This window comes from Brassica oleracea, chromosome C5, assembly GCF_000695525.1.
Source record: "Brassica oleracea var. oleracea cultivar TO1000 chromosome C5, BOL, whole genome shotgun sequence".
In the NCBI taxonomy this organism is placed as follows: Eukaryota; Viridiplantae; Streptophyta; class Magnoliopsida; order Brassicales; family Brassicaceae; genus Brassica; species Brassica oleracea.
The window spans coordinates 42,546,753-42,562,137 of record NC_027752.1 but is presented as its reverse complement, the minus strand read 5'-3'; the positions used below and the strand labels follow the sequence as shown (position 1 = coordinate 42,562,137).

The window sequence follows — 15,385 nt, the reverse complement described above, 5'->3', positions numbered from 1 at the left end:
GAATATATTGAGTTTTACGTTAAATGCACTATATACTGAAGCATATACTTTTTAGTGTTGTTTCAAAAAAATTAACCACATTCTAAATTTTTATTAATGTATCTTAAACTCTCTTTCATGATGCATGAAAATTGTTTTAATTTTTATCAATTAATTTAGTAAAACTTCATAATACTCTCTAAATCGGTGGAATAACCACTATTAAATAGCTATCCTCTTGAAAAATAGAGATAACGAAGGCTCCAAACCTCTTTGAACATCATCATATGTTAGTGCAGGATGCAACTATGCATTAAAACAATATTGTCATATTTTTTGAAATTTTCTCAAAATCTATGTGTTAACTAACAACCCCTACGAAAATATTGAGTTTTTTTGTAAATGTTTTATATACTGAAGCCTATAATCTTTAGTGTCTTTTTAAAATTTCTAACCACATTTCTCATTTGAATTAATGTATTTTAAGCTCTCTTTCATGGTATATGTGAATCGTTATAATTTTTCATCAATTAATTTAATAAAACTTCATAATACTCCATAAATCGATGGAATAACCACAATAAAATCACTATTTTCTTGAAAAACAGAGATAACAAAGGCTCTAAACATCTTTGAACATCACCATATGTTAGTGCATGATACAACTATACACAAAACAATATTGTCGTATTTTTTGAAATTTTCTCAAAATTTATGTGTTAACCCCTACGAAATATATTGAGTTTTTGGGAAATGTTTTATATACTGAAGCATAATCTTTAGTGTTGTTTTAAAATTTCTAGCCATATTTTACTTTTGTATTAATGTATTTTATGCTCTTTTTCATGGTAAATGAGAATCGTTCAATTTTTTTATCAATTAATTTAGTAAAACTTCATATACTCCCTAAATTAGTGGACTAACTATTATAAAATCTCTATTCTCTAGAGAAATTGAGACAACAAAGGTTCCAAACCTCTTTGACCATCATCGTATATTAGTACAGGAGGTAACTTTGTATTAAAGCAATATTGTTATATTTTTTGAATTTTTTTCAAAATCTATGTGTTAACCCATACGAAAATGTTGAGTTTTACGTTAAACTCTCTATATACTGAAGCTTATATTTTTTATTGTTATTCTAAATTTTCTAACGACATTCTAAATTTGTATTAATGTATATTAAACTCTCTTTCATAATATATTATAATCATTCTAATTTGTTTATCAATTAATTAGTAAAACTTCATAATATTATCTAAATCAGTGGAATAAGCACTATAAAATTGATATTCTCTTGAAAAATAGAGACAACAAAGGTTCCAAGCCTCTTTAAACATCATCATATGTTAGTACAGGATGCAACTATCCATTAAAAAATATTTTCATATTTTTTGAATTTTTCTCCAAATCTATGTATAAATTGCTACGAATATATTGAGTTTTACGTTAAACGCACTATATACTGAAGCATATATTTTTTAGTGTTGTTTTAAAAAATTTAACCACATTCTACATTTGTACTTATGTATGTTAAACTCTCTTTCGTGATAAATGGAAATATTTTTAATTTTTTATTAATTAATTTAGTAAAACTTCATAATACTCCATAAATTGGTAGAATAACCACCATTAAATCGTTATTCTCTTGAAAAATAAAGACAACAAAGGCTCCAAACCTCTTTGAACATCATCATATGTTAGTGCAGGATGCAACTATGCATTAAAACAATATTGTCGTATTATTTTTCAAAAATACGGAATTCACAACGTGTTAACTAATAATCCCTACGAAAATATTGAGTTTTTGGTAAATGTTTTATACACTGAAGCCTATAATCTTTAGTGTTGTTTTAAAATTTCTAACAACAGTCCACATTTGTATTAATGTATTTTAGCTCTTTTCCATGGTATATGGGAATCGTTATAATTTTTTTATAAATTAATTTAGTAAAACTTCATAATACTCTCTAAATCGATGGAATAACAACAATAAAATCACTATTTTCTTGAAAAACGGAGACAACAAAGGCTCCAAACCTCTTTGAACATCATCATATGTTAGTGCATGATTATGCAACCCTACAAAAATATTGAGTTTTTGGTAAACACTTTATATACTGAAGCCTATAATCTTTAGTGTTGTTTTAAAATTTATAATCATATTCTACATTTGTATTAATTTATGTTAAACTCTCTTTCATGGTAAATGAGCATCATTCAATGTTTTATAAATTAATTTAGTAAAACTTCATATACTCCCTAAATTAGTGGACTAACTATTATAATATCGCTATTATCTAGAGAAATGGAGACAACAAAGGTTCCAAACCTCTTTGACCATCATCATATATTAGTACAGGAGGCAACTATGTATTAAAGCAATTTTGTTATATTTTTTTATTCTTTCTCAAAATCTATTTGTTAACTAACCCCTACGAAAATATTGAGTTTTACGTTAAACGCTCTATATAATAAAGCTTATATTTTTATTTTTGATCTAAATTTTCTAACGACATTCTAAATTTGTATTAATGTATGTTAAACTCTCTTTCATGGTATATGGAAATTGTTATATTTTTTGTCAATTAATTTAGTAAAACTCCATAATCTCTTATATACTAAAGCACAAATCACCAAGCCAACAAAATTTTGACATGTGTTATTGTATTACAAAATTAAAAAAACATTTTTTTAGTTTCAAATAATTATGTATCTAAGGAAATCTAAAGTTATCAAAAAAAAGAATCCTATTTTTTCTCAAACAACCGCTTTTACTGTCCGACACGTTCAAAAGAAAAAGATTTCAAACTCCCTACGTGAACTGCTCCATCTCCTCGATTTATTGTTTCTCTTTCTTTTTTTTCTCAATAGTTTCAGCTTCTTTGTTGTTTTAGTTTGGTTTGAGTGTGGCAAAGATCTTTTTAAAAGTCCATTCTTCTTTTATTCGGAAATCAATTTTCCATGATTCTTTCTACACGATCCAAGTTGAAGATTTTATCATAGTACATTTTTTAGCCTTAATATTTCACAACAATGTGCAAGATCAGAGCATTATTACCAAAACCATGAAGCCATTCCCAGCGTCAAAAACTTTGTGGAAAAAGGTAAACACATTTTACATTTCAAAATGATATCTAAAAATTTATTTAAATAGATGAAAGTCAAATTTTTCCAGATTTATTATATAGAAAACAGATGGAATTCAAGCTTCGATGAAATAGAATTTGATTTGAAAAAAAAAATAATCAGGGAAGGGATAGTGTGATTAGTTTCTATCTGGACATACAAAAATTTCCATCAATTATTTAATTGTTATATTGGATTTAATATTTATTTTAGATGTCAAATATTAAAATATTTCAGTTAAATTTAAATTATCATAATCTCATTTTAATAAATTTATGTTTTTTTTTATTATGTTAACAATGAAGAGATTTATATTTTTTTAAAGAAGTATGTTTTACAAAAAAAAAAAAGAATGTATCAAATACGATCTTATGTACCATATTTTTATGTGTATGTTATATTTATAAAAACAAGCTTTCAAGCACGCATGATGTATTCATTTCTCAAAACAAAGTCACATAAACGGTTTAGTGCTCTCTGCTACTTGATTTGAATTACTTTTAAATCAATGTGCCAATATATTATCTAGATTTAGAAAATATGTGACTAATATAAGAATTTGTTACTTATTTATATGATAGCTATAAAAAATTATGGTCAAATAGTTTTAAAGATAATGAAATTGAACTTTAATGTGTACATATAGTTTTAGATATAATATGTAACATTTACAGTGAAAAATCTAGAATTATTTTCAAATTATATCTATAATTTTATTATCTTTAAAATTATAGAATTATTTTATCAATTTTAATGGCTCTTTAAGTTTATCAAAATCTAATGTTATTGAAATTTGAATTCTTAACAATTTAACTTATAATTTTTTTTTTTAAAATATTGCATACATCTTCAAAGATTTTAAAATCATTATACTAAAATAGTTTTATTGACTTTTTAAATATAAAAAAACATTTTAATACTCTTTACAATTTCAACAAACTCTACCTAAATTCAATTCACTCTGCTTCTCCTAATTCTAATAGAACTGAAGTATCATATACAAATATTGCAATAGAATAGATGGACAGTTAATATCCGACAATCAATTTTGCTACAAATCATACTACTTTAACATTATAAACTAATCATTTTTTATTCCCGTATGCAGTACGGGGTAGTATACTAGTTTTTGAAATAAAACACATGCACGAACGTGCGGTTCAAAATCTAGTTTGTATTAATATACCATAGTGTTTGTTTGTTCGTCCAAAAAAAATACCATAGTGTTTGTAGAAAACAATATTTTATAGGTTTTCCTTTTTGCAGTTTTTTTTCTTCATATGAAATAATCAAGATTGTAGCAATCTAGTGGATATACAAACATAATCATTGCACAATTAATTTTCTGATAATAGGTATAATGTTATTGGAATACAAATTTATGTTCTCAAAATCATTATTGAAACATATAGCATTTTGATATAAAAGTATGACAATCTCATTGAAAGGAAATTTTAACCTTTTCATTATCATTTCTCTCACATTTAGACCATAATTTTAGTTAAAATTGGTATATACTTTTATGGACAAATAAACAGTTCTTTGTCAAAATAATTTTTTTCTTCTTTGTCATATAATATTTATTCTATGGTATGATTACACTGGTCAAAGATTTTATGATGCACATACTTACATTGTACATTCCTTTTAAGTTAATTATCATACATCAAATGATGACTAATTTGCCACCAAACATGATTTACTGAGAGCATCTCCAAAAAGAAACTGTATTTTGAAGTTTCCAAAACTTTATATTTGGAGTTTAAAGGTGTTCTTCTCCAAAAGCAAAACTTCAAACTCAACTTCAAAACTATTTGTATTTACAATATGGATCTTATATTTGTCATAACTCAATTAATATTAAACTTCAAACAAAATACCATATTATTATATAAAATGATTTTCGTAATGCATATATGATCTATTAGTGCATTTCAAAGTAAAAATTTTACCTTGTAGATTACGAGCTAAAAGTTGTTGAAATCGGGTGATATTGAAACTTGTAAATACATAAGATCGGAACAAGAAAGTAAAAGAGAAACATAAAATATTGCTAAAAGACTAATTTCTTCCGATGATATTAATACTCGTGAATATATTCGATATGAACAATAAAGAATTGTACGAAAAAATATCAAAAACAACAACAACAAACATCTTCAGTTATACAAAACAATTTGGATAATATTTGAAAATTTTGAAGGTTCCGGATTAAACTTACCTGACTCTTAGTGTTGTTGTAATATTTAAATTTGTGTAATAGTTATGTCTTCGTGTAATTTAAAAAAAAACAAATTTTGTTAAGTTTCTTTTGTATATTATTGTTGTCTAAATCTAGTTTAAAATATTTTAAATCTTATTTTAAAGTTTGATTTAATTTTATATGTAAAATTTAAAATCTGTAAACGAAAATTAAAATATATATGAAATATAATTTTTTTTAAGGATTAAAACAATAAACAAGAAAATATTTATGAATCATAAAGGTGATGTGTGATGGTAGAAACCAAATTGCAAATAAAAATATGAAACTTCAAATTTGAAGTTTTGAGTAGCAAAACTTCAAATTTGAAGTTTTGAGTAATGAAACTTAGTGAAACTTCAAATATAGAGTTTCACTTTCACTCTTCGAAACTTCGAATTTGAAGTTTTGAAGTTTTTTTTTTAGAGTAAAAAATTTCATATTTGAAGTTATATATAGAGTTTTTTCTAGAGATGCTCTAAGACCAGCTCCATCGGTTGATTTTTGACAGGGTTCTAAAAAAATTAAATATTAAAATAATAGCATAAGGAGAAAGACGATTAGAAAAAGTTCTTTGCAAAGGATTTTTAGAAACGGTTTTATGACACAAGTTGCCATATGTCATGATATAAATGGCTTATCATTTACAAACAAAATAAAAGTTAATCAGAAAATTTTATTATGCTGTAATATTAATATTTAATGATTAATATACTGATATTTAGAACTTCACCAATGGTGATGCTCTAACATATATAAGACATGCACCACAAGGGTGATAACTAATCTGATAAGTTAGCAAACTCAACAATATTTTGCTATTGATTATCTCTCACAGGAGAATGAAGGTTTCCGACGTTCTCATTTTCTTTTGCCTCATATCTCTCATAGCTTGTAAGTATTTATCTTTTTTACATGATAATGAAGGTTTCCGACGAATCCAACACCTCTCTCATACGCAGGGCCGGTCCTGGGCAAAGCTTAACGAAACATTGGTCTTAGGCCCCCAAAAATTTTGGAAAAAATTACATAGAAAAAAAACCTTCAAAATTTGTTTTTAAACCCCCAAATTTACCAAAAATTTTTTTTAGCTGAAATTTTTTAAAAACCACCTGCAGCCTCCTAAATCTCAAGGCCGACCCTGCTCATACGAGATTTTTCCGATTATGTTAGTTTGTTAAATCTAATAGTTAAGCAGCATATAACCCATTTCAACACTCGCTCAATAACAATTATTTTCTTATAGATTAATATTAGTATTTAGTAAACGACTTCATCTTAGTTTGAACTTTAAACACTGTAGATCAATCATTCTCAAGTATTAGCATGGTGGAGGCTGGAAATGCGTTGCGAACCGAAGCCATCTTGCATGTGATACACCAAGAGATATCTCCAGATATTTAATCCGCAACCGCGAGAAGCTCTTTGCGCTGATTGCACTTGGCCATTTCTCACAGTGGAGACGAAGGAGATTGTATATGTCAATGCTTATTTATTTTTTATTTTAATGCTTATTTATTTATTTTCCTTGTCGTTGCTAAATTCTTCTATAGCGCATTTGGACCTTTAATAAAATCATGATTATAAGAATATTTATACCAGATTACAAACTCGTAACAAACCGTGACAAAAAAAAACTCTGCATCTATAACACCATAAAATATTTATTTATCAATTGTTTTCGATTCTGACATTATACAATAGTAAAACATTATTACACGAGAATCTCGGTGTAGTCGAGATCATTTATAAACTTAATCAGTTCAGAGCTTCGGAAGATGGGCAGACTTTTAATTAAGTACCGTATTTGTAAATTATCAATGTGAAAAACGTAGTGTAGAATGTGTGTGTATCCAGTAAAGTATAACAAACTCGAAACGTTATTAAGTTTTGTTTATTATTCATTAAAAAAATGTAAATGACGTCCACACTGGCGGGCTAATCAGCGCTAAAGTTAACTGCTACCAAAGAAAAAGAATCTGAGACCTCTTCTTCTTCCTCCTCCTCAACGACTAATCTCATCTTCATTCAATTCCTCACCTTTTTATGATTTACGCGCTTATTTTTTCTTCCTTTTTGAAATTTCATCATCTCAGCAAGACAGCAGCCTCCCTTCCTCTTTTTCTCCCCTTTTCTGGGTAATTGCATCTGATTCGAAATTTTTAAACCATTTTAAAATTCGATCTGACGAGTTTCCCAATCAGGGTTTTGATTCCTTACTCTCCTTTCCATCCAAAGCTCCAGACTTTGTTGGTTTCTGTGTGCTGAGAGAGAAGCTTCACCATCAAGTCGAATAAAAATCTCATCTTTCTAGGGTTTTTATATTCTTCCCCAAAACCAATGTTTAACCTTTGAGTTTAGTTTCCATCTTTGAGATCCAGAACATGGGATCGAACCCCGAGATCACCTCTCTCAAAAAAAGCAACGCTCTCTGCCCTCTCGATGTCTCATCCTCCTTCTCCTCCCGAAGAACACTCATCTCCTCCGACGGCAACAAACTGAAAAGCTGGTCCTCCTCAGTCACCACGGTCCTCCCTTCCCCGTCAGCTAAATTCATGAAAATGGCCGAGCAGAGAGACGAGGTCTCCCGCTCGGTCAAAACCTCGAGCATCCGGGAACGGATCAGCGGCGTGCTCCACCGGAAAATCGACTGGACATCTCTAGCCAACATGGGGAAAGAATGGATCAGAAACCCTATCAACATGGCCCTCTTCCTCTGGATCCTCGCCGTCGCCGTCTCCGGAGCCATCCTCTTCATGGTCATGACCGGGATGCTGAACCACGCTCTCCCCAAGAAGTCAGAGAGAGACGCGTGGTTCGAAGTCAACAACCAGATCCTCAACGGTCTGTTCACGCTGATGTGTCTCTACCAGCATCCGAAGCGGTTTTACCACTTGGTGCTTCTCTGCAGGTGGGGGCGTGATGACGTGGCTAAGCTTAGGAAGGTTTATTGCAAGAACGGGAGTTATAAGCCTCACGAGTGGATGCATGTGATGGTCGTTGTGCTTTTGCTTCATTTGAATTGTTTCGCTCAGTACGCGCTTTGTGGTCTTAACGTTGGTTACAGAAGGTCTGAGAGGCCGCCTATTGGTGTCGCTGTGTGTATCTCCGCTGCTATTGGTGCTCCTGCTGCCGCGGCGTTGTACACTATGCTTAGTCCCCTTGGGAGAGATTACGATGATGATGAGGAGAATCAACTCCAAGGGTCTGTGAATAGCAGAGTTAGTTTAGAGAGGAGGTACTCGTTTGCTTCAAATGGGATGGTTCCTGTGAGTGATCCTCAGTGGAGCGGTGGAGTTTTGGATATTTGGGATGATATCTCGTTAGCTTATCTTTCTCTGTTTTGTACTTTTTGTGTGTTTGGATGGAACATGGAGAGAGTTGGGTTTGGGAACATGTATGTTCACATTGCCACGTTTATTCTCTTTTGCTTAGCGCCTTTCTTTATATTCACCTTAGCTGCGGTTAACATCGATGACGAGACGGTTAGGGAGGCGCTTGGAGTATCCGGAATCCTTCTCTGTGTGTTTGGTTTGCTCTACGGTGGATTCTGGAGGATCCAGATGAGGAAGAGATTCAAGCTGCCGAGTTATAAGTTCTGCTTCGGTAACGCTGCCGTTGCTGATTGTACTCTTTGGCTGTTCTGTTGCTGGTGCTCCTTGGCGCAGGAAGTTAGGACTGCGGACTCTTATGAGATTGTGGAGGATAAGTTCTGTCAGAGAGTGCAGCAAGAGAAGAGTTTGGTGTCTCCTCTGCCTCGTGAAGACGGTGTGTTTGATCCTAAGGTTGGTATTGGGAGCTCGCCGAGGAACGTGAGCGGAGCCAACACTCCGAGTAGGTTTTGGAAAGAGGTGCATAGTCCGAATGTGCAGACGCCTAGAGGGAATGGTGAAGGGAACAGCGAGGTTGTTCTGACTCCGCCTTCTCCTTTGTCTATACGCAGAGAAGCTTGATTTGAACAACCATGGAGTCCTGCATCCGCTGGTAGTTCTCCTTACATTTGAGTACTATTCTCTTTGATTGATTCGCTGTAAGTTGTAACAACGTTTGATGAAAACCGGTTTTGTCTTTTGAATTGTGATAGTATCCATATCTGTTTCCGGTTTAAAACTTTCTTGTAATGTAAATTTGTCAGCTACGGCCACATTTCTGTAAGACTCGAGTTCTTAAGCCTTTGCTTGCTAGCTTTGCTTTTTTACTTGCCTGTTCCGGTGAAAATTCCGGTTAAATCTTATTTTAACCCAAGATATTTGTCCTGTTTGGTATAAGGCTTTGATGTTAGGCCATTTGGGTTATTCGATATAGCAGATAGGGAGATTGAAAGTGAAAGTGGATTCCCATTACACAAGAACTGACACATAACAAAACTGAAAAACCCAAATAATTGTTAAAAAAAAAATTTAGATTAATTATATAATGTTTTCCTTTGCTGTGTATAAAGTGTATACTAATCAAAACGTAACAGAATCGAATAAAATCAAACTAGAATAATTTCGGCACGTTTGCTAGTCTGGTCCAGGTTTATTCTCAGGCTTAATGGAATACATTGTTGATCTCACTATCCAACAACATTTACAAAATATCTTATAAGATCGGTAATGGTGTTCTCCATCTGCTTTAAAAAAAGATTTCATTTACTTTAACAAATAATATAAAGCTATATAATGTCATAAATTGTCATTTTAGACTAAGTTCACTAATATAGTAATTAGGCGTCGCTGTCAGAAGAGTTGTTTTCGTTGAGAACCACTTCAGAATTCCACTAACGTATAATTAATTATTTGTTTGTGTAATCAAATTTTTGTACTTCCTTTTGTAATCAACTTGTTGTCTAATTCAAGATTTATAATATATTTCAAAGCTTGCATTTGTTTTCCTTTTAAACTCGAATAGTTTATTGATGTAGGGCTTCCCGTAGTTGATTTGAGGCCATAATAAATGTTTGAGAACCATTTGAACATTTTTTAACGTATAAATGTATTACAATGAGTAACCGGACGTGTCATGGTCACAGATGGCCACTCTGCTTTACATGAACACTTTGCATGACATGTGTAATGGTGATTGTGCATTATACTGCCGTTGAAACTTCTATTATTGATGGCGGGGCCAACACACAAGTTGAACAGGTTTCTTAATTACTCTACCAATCATTTACTGCATATTAATCATTTCGGTTAATGAATAATTATCCGTGAAAACTCACCCAAAACTATGTGTATGCATGCGTTACTATCAACAATTTAATTAATTCCTATTCTGCTTTCTAATTTGGGTTTGAAAAACATTTCCTTCTTAAATCAACCAAAGTCAAGATATTTACCGCTAGCAATTTCAATTAACCTATTCACCTAATTACACGGTAAGATCAAACATTAGCTGACTCGACTTTTAAGGAACTTTATCGCCGGACCCCACAAACCACACTAACCCAATCATATGACGACACGTGCTAAATATCCGAAAACTTTAAAAATAGGATGGGATGCAGAGAATCAAATCCCAGCCCCCATAGCCTACGGCTATATAAATCCCAGATTCATCACAAACAATTTGAATAAGCTTATCTACGTTGTTCGTCTCTTAATTAATCCAATTTTTTAATCCCGAAAACTCTTTCAAGAACTGGATACTCTGGCGGATTCTGAGACCAAGAACCGAGACGTGGTTCTGAAGCTGTATGACGCCCTGAGATCTCGCGACGTCGACTCCGTTCACCGGACCCTAACCCCGGACCTCGACTACTGGTTCCACGGCCCTCCGCCGCACCAGTTTTTGATGCGCACGCTCACCGGCGTCTCTCCGCCGTTTGAATTCTCGCCTCTCTCCGTCGTCTCCTTCGGATCCACCGTCATTGCCGAGGGCTGCGACGCCGCCAGCTCCGTCTCCTGGATCCACGCCTGGACCGTGTCGCATGGGGTAATCACTCAGGTGAGGGAGTACTCGAACACCTCGCTCACGGTTACGCGGATCGGTAGCGTCGTCTCCGGGCGCTCTGCGGAGATCAGGGCGTCGCATTGCCCCTCCGTGTGGGAAAGCAAATTCTCGGGTCGGGCTGGAAAATCCGTCCCGGGTCTGGTTCTTGCGATTTGAGGATTTGGTAAAGGTTATTGCTGCAGCCACGTCAGATTAATAACTAAATAAAGGCTGTTGCTTACGTGTCGGTGTGTGGTTGGTTTGTTGTTTTATGGGTTGAAAGGATTTGTGCGGTTGAGACGCGGTGTGGGCTAACGCTTAAAGGTCGCGTTTTGGTCGTCGCTTTTCTTCTCTTGTTTTTTTTTTTTTTTTTTTATTATTAGCTTTAAGTTCGTGCCTTTGTTTGGGGTTTTAGTGCGTACAAGCATGGGGAAACCCATATTGACTTGCGCCGTTGTGTCTGATGTAACGTTTGGCTATGTTATAATAAAGTGCTTTTGGGATCTTATTATATTAAAACGTTGTTTATATAATACGAGGTGTTCTGGATTTGTTGAAATCTGCCCATTTCACCATTTGGCTCATAACATTGAGTGGATAAGCTGCGAATTTGTGTATGTATAGCTTTACTGCTGTCTAATTATGTGAAGGAGTTGAGTTTATAAGATAAAACATTCTAAAAACAATAATAGGTGAAGATATTAAAATTCTGTTTTGTTTTACGTAGGAGATAAATTATATAGTAAACGAACTGTATATCCACTTGTTTTTAATATAACTGAAATAAAAAAAGTGCTTTTCGGATCTTATAATATTCGTTAAACATGTTTATATTATTTGAAGTTCAGCATATGTAAGTTATCAAACAAAAAAAATTATGATATGTTGACAGAAAATAAAACTGTCTATTTAGCTCATACCTCTGCGGATTAGCTGTGAAATTTGTGTATGTATATACAGCTCTGCTTGTTATTAGTTTGACTGACTAACAAGTTGAGTTTATCGCATATTTAGAACAAGTTAAATATTATACAGAAAAGTTTTTTACTAATACCCCCTTAACAATGTATCACTGTTGTACATATAGTTCTAAATCTAACATGCATTATAATTTTAAAGTGATTACTGGTTAAGTACGTTAGACAATTTATTTAGGGAGTTTGATGTCCCCGGATAAGTATGAATCAAGTTTCCCGACTTAGGTTTTGAAAATTATTATGATTTTTAACAACGTTTGCATTTGGTAGTGAAACATATAACGTTTATTATATGTAACCGTGGACGCAAACAATAACAAAAAAAAATAATTGTGAAAGAGAAAGCTTCGAAGGAAGCAACGAGGAAGGTCTCTCATGCGTCTTTTTGTGGATGTGGACACGCACTTAATTATCTTTTGGCGTCATTAGGTCAAAATGGTGCGACGATAAAAGGATATTAACAGAACTAATAAAACAAAACTAATTGACTGGAAGATAACACCAAGAAAACTCATTCGTTATTTAATTTGATTGTGATAAAAGCCAAAAGGACGCAAATATTGACATGCACTGAACTAGTTGTGTGTTGGATAATGTCCCCATGCCCAAAAGGACAATATATGGTTTGGAATGTGTGTTATCTCCCTTCAAATACTCAATTTCTATTATAATTCTAATCCACGACAACTAACAATTGTGGATTCATAATCTTCGTATTGGATACATAAGATTTCTCTCAGTTTAATGTAAAGTTCTAGAATTTGAACAAGAATGTACATTAGAAACCAGCTAACGGAAGTTAAAATTAAAAGGAACAGATAATTTGGCAAGAAATTTGGTTTTATTAGGCCAATTAAGTAAGCCTTGAGCCGGTCTAATGACATCTACCGATTTTCTTAAAACTGAATTTTAGGCATGCATGCGTTTCTAAAGTCATAACCCTTGGCATATACAAAGATGGGGTTATAGATGAATGCGTAGATTACGCAGCCAACTTTTCCTGAGAAAGATATTTGTTCACTTAAAACCACGTTGTCTACCCGTTTTCTATAAGTTGTTTCATCATAACCGAAACAGATTTAATTACATGACATGTGATGATTCCTTTACTATACAACAAAATAATTTGGTAGGAATATTAATTAGTAATAAAAGAACAGGGAAACTGTGTGTTTATTTCTGAATAATAAGTTCTTTTTATATAGGAATTACAAGGAATAGAAAAATGGAAAGAGTACAAAACTTAACTCAAAAAAAAATAGGAAAACTAAAGATAACAAGAAAAGAAAAACGTCCTAATCCTAAGTCGGTCTAAACCGACCGACTCTCTCTCCTCTTGGTCGCGGCCGCGGCTGGGCCTTGTCGTGGCTGATGGGCCTCCTTCTTCTGGTCTTGGTTAATAGCAATCCACTCCATGATTTATAACACTCCCCCTTAGATGCTATAACCATATGAGTTTGTATCATGCACGACGTTGCCTTATTAAAACCTCTTTAGGAAAACCAAAAACCCAATGTGGGAAAAATGGAAACCGTAGGCATGAAAAAGAGTACAACACATGACACTCCCCCTGATGAAGGCATCACTGAAGATCCTTCAGCTGGTGCATTCCTATCTGATGAACCAGCTTCTTGAACGTTGAGGTTGGCAGAGACTTGGTGAAAAGATCGGCTGAATTGTCACTGGACCAAACTTGAACCACTTGAACTTCTTTAGCCTTCTGCAGGTCGTGGGTGAAGAAGAATTTGGGCAAGATGTGCTTTGTTCTATCTCCCTTAATATATCCATCTTTGAGCTGAGCTATACAAGCTGCATTATCCTCATAGATGATCGTTGGCTCTTCTTTTTCCTTTCCCACGGCCAGGCCACTCTCCTTTAGGATATGGTCGGTCATGTTCCTCAACCACACAAGCTCTCGGCTTGCTTCAAACATGGCTATGATCTCGGCATGATTAGAGGATGTGGTCACTAAGGATTGTTTTGTGGACCGCCAACATACTGCAGCCCCACTGTGCATAAACACATATCCTGTCTGAGATCTAGCATTGTGTGGGTCAGATAAGTACCCAGCATCTGCATATCCGACCAAGCTATCTCCTGGTCGGCTCATATAGAACAATCCGAGGTCCTTTGTTCCTTGCAGATATCTGAACAGATGTTTTATTCCGTTCCAGTGCCTAAGTGTCGGACATGAACTGAATCTAGACAGTAAACTCACGACAAAACTGATGTCTGGTCTAGTATGACTAGCCAAGTACATTAAGGCTCCAATGGCACTTAGGTAAGACACTTCCGGTCCGAGTGTCTCCTCGTCTGGCTTCTTTGGTCCGAATGGGTCCTTCTCTAAGTCTAAGGATCTCACGACCATAGGACTCGACAAGGGATGAGCCTTGTCCATATTAAACTGCTTGAGTATCTTTTCTGTATATGTCTTTTGATGCACAAGGATTCCATTGTCTATATACTCAAATTGCAGTCCTAAACAGAACTTAGTTTTTCCTAAGTCTTTCATTTCGAATTCTTTCTTTAGACATTCGACTGTTTGGGAAATCTCTCCAGGGGTTCCAATTATATTCAGGTCGTCCACATAAACCGACATGATCACGAAGCCCTTGCTGTCGAATTTATTTATAAAAATACATGGACTTATTGGATCGTTCTTATAACCCTCTTTCATTAGGTACTCTGATAATTTGTTGTACCACATTCGACCTGATTGTTTTAAACCATATAAGGATTTATTCAGCTTAATACAATGCTGTTCTCGAGAACCTTTCTTATATTTGAGCTCAATACCCTCTGAAACTCTCATATGAATTTCATTATCCAGTGTACCGTACATGTATGCAGTTACTACATCCATTAGGTGCAGATCAAGTTTCTCTTTCACGGCCAGACTGATTAATCTGCAATGTAGTTGCATCCACCACAGGGAAGTAAGTCTCCTCATAATCTATTCTTGGTCTCAGTGAGAATCCTTGTGCTACAAGCCGTGCTTTGTATCTCACTACTTCTCCTTTCTCATTTCTCTTTCTCACAAAGACCCATTTGTATCCCACTGGTTTGACATCTCTAGGTGTCACGGTTATAGGGCCAAAAACGCCTCTTTTCTTTAATGATTCTAACTCCACGTTTATAGCTT

At 33.7% G+C, this 15,385-nt stretch overlaps 2 protein-coding genes across 2 annotated transcripts; both read left to right on the top strand.

Moving 5' to 3' along the window:
- The first annotated feature begins 7,272 nt into the window (after nt 1–7,272).
- LOC106295673 lies at nt 7,273–9,548 on the top strand. Its single transcript, XM_013731641.1, has one exon. The coding sequence runs from the start codon at nt 7,735–7,737 to the stop codon at nt 9,301–9,303; it is 1,569 nt and encodes a 522-aa protein (XP_013587095.1). The 5' UTR covers nt 7,273–7,734; the 3' UTR covers nt 9,304–9,548.
- Nucleotides 9,549–10,741: 1,193 nt separating this feature from the next.
- Nucleotides 10,742–11,774, top strand: LOC106343776 (wound-induced protein 1). Its single transcript, XM_013783080.1, has one exon. The coding sequence runs from the start codon at nt 11,129–11,131 to the stop codon at nt 11,441–11,443; it is 315 nt and encodes a 104-aa protein (XP_013638534.1). The 5' UTR covers nt 10,742–11,128; the 3' UTR covers nt 11,444–11,774.
- Nucleotides 11,775–15,385: the final 3,611 nt, after the last annotated feature.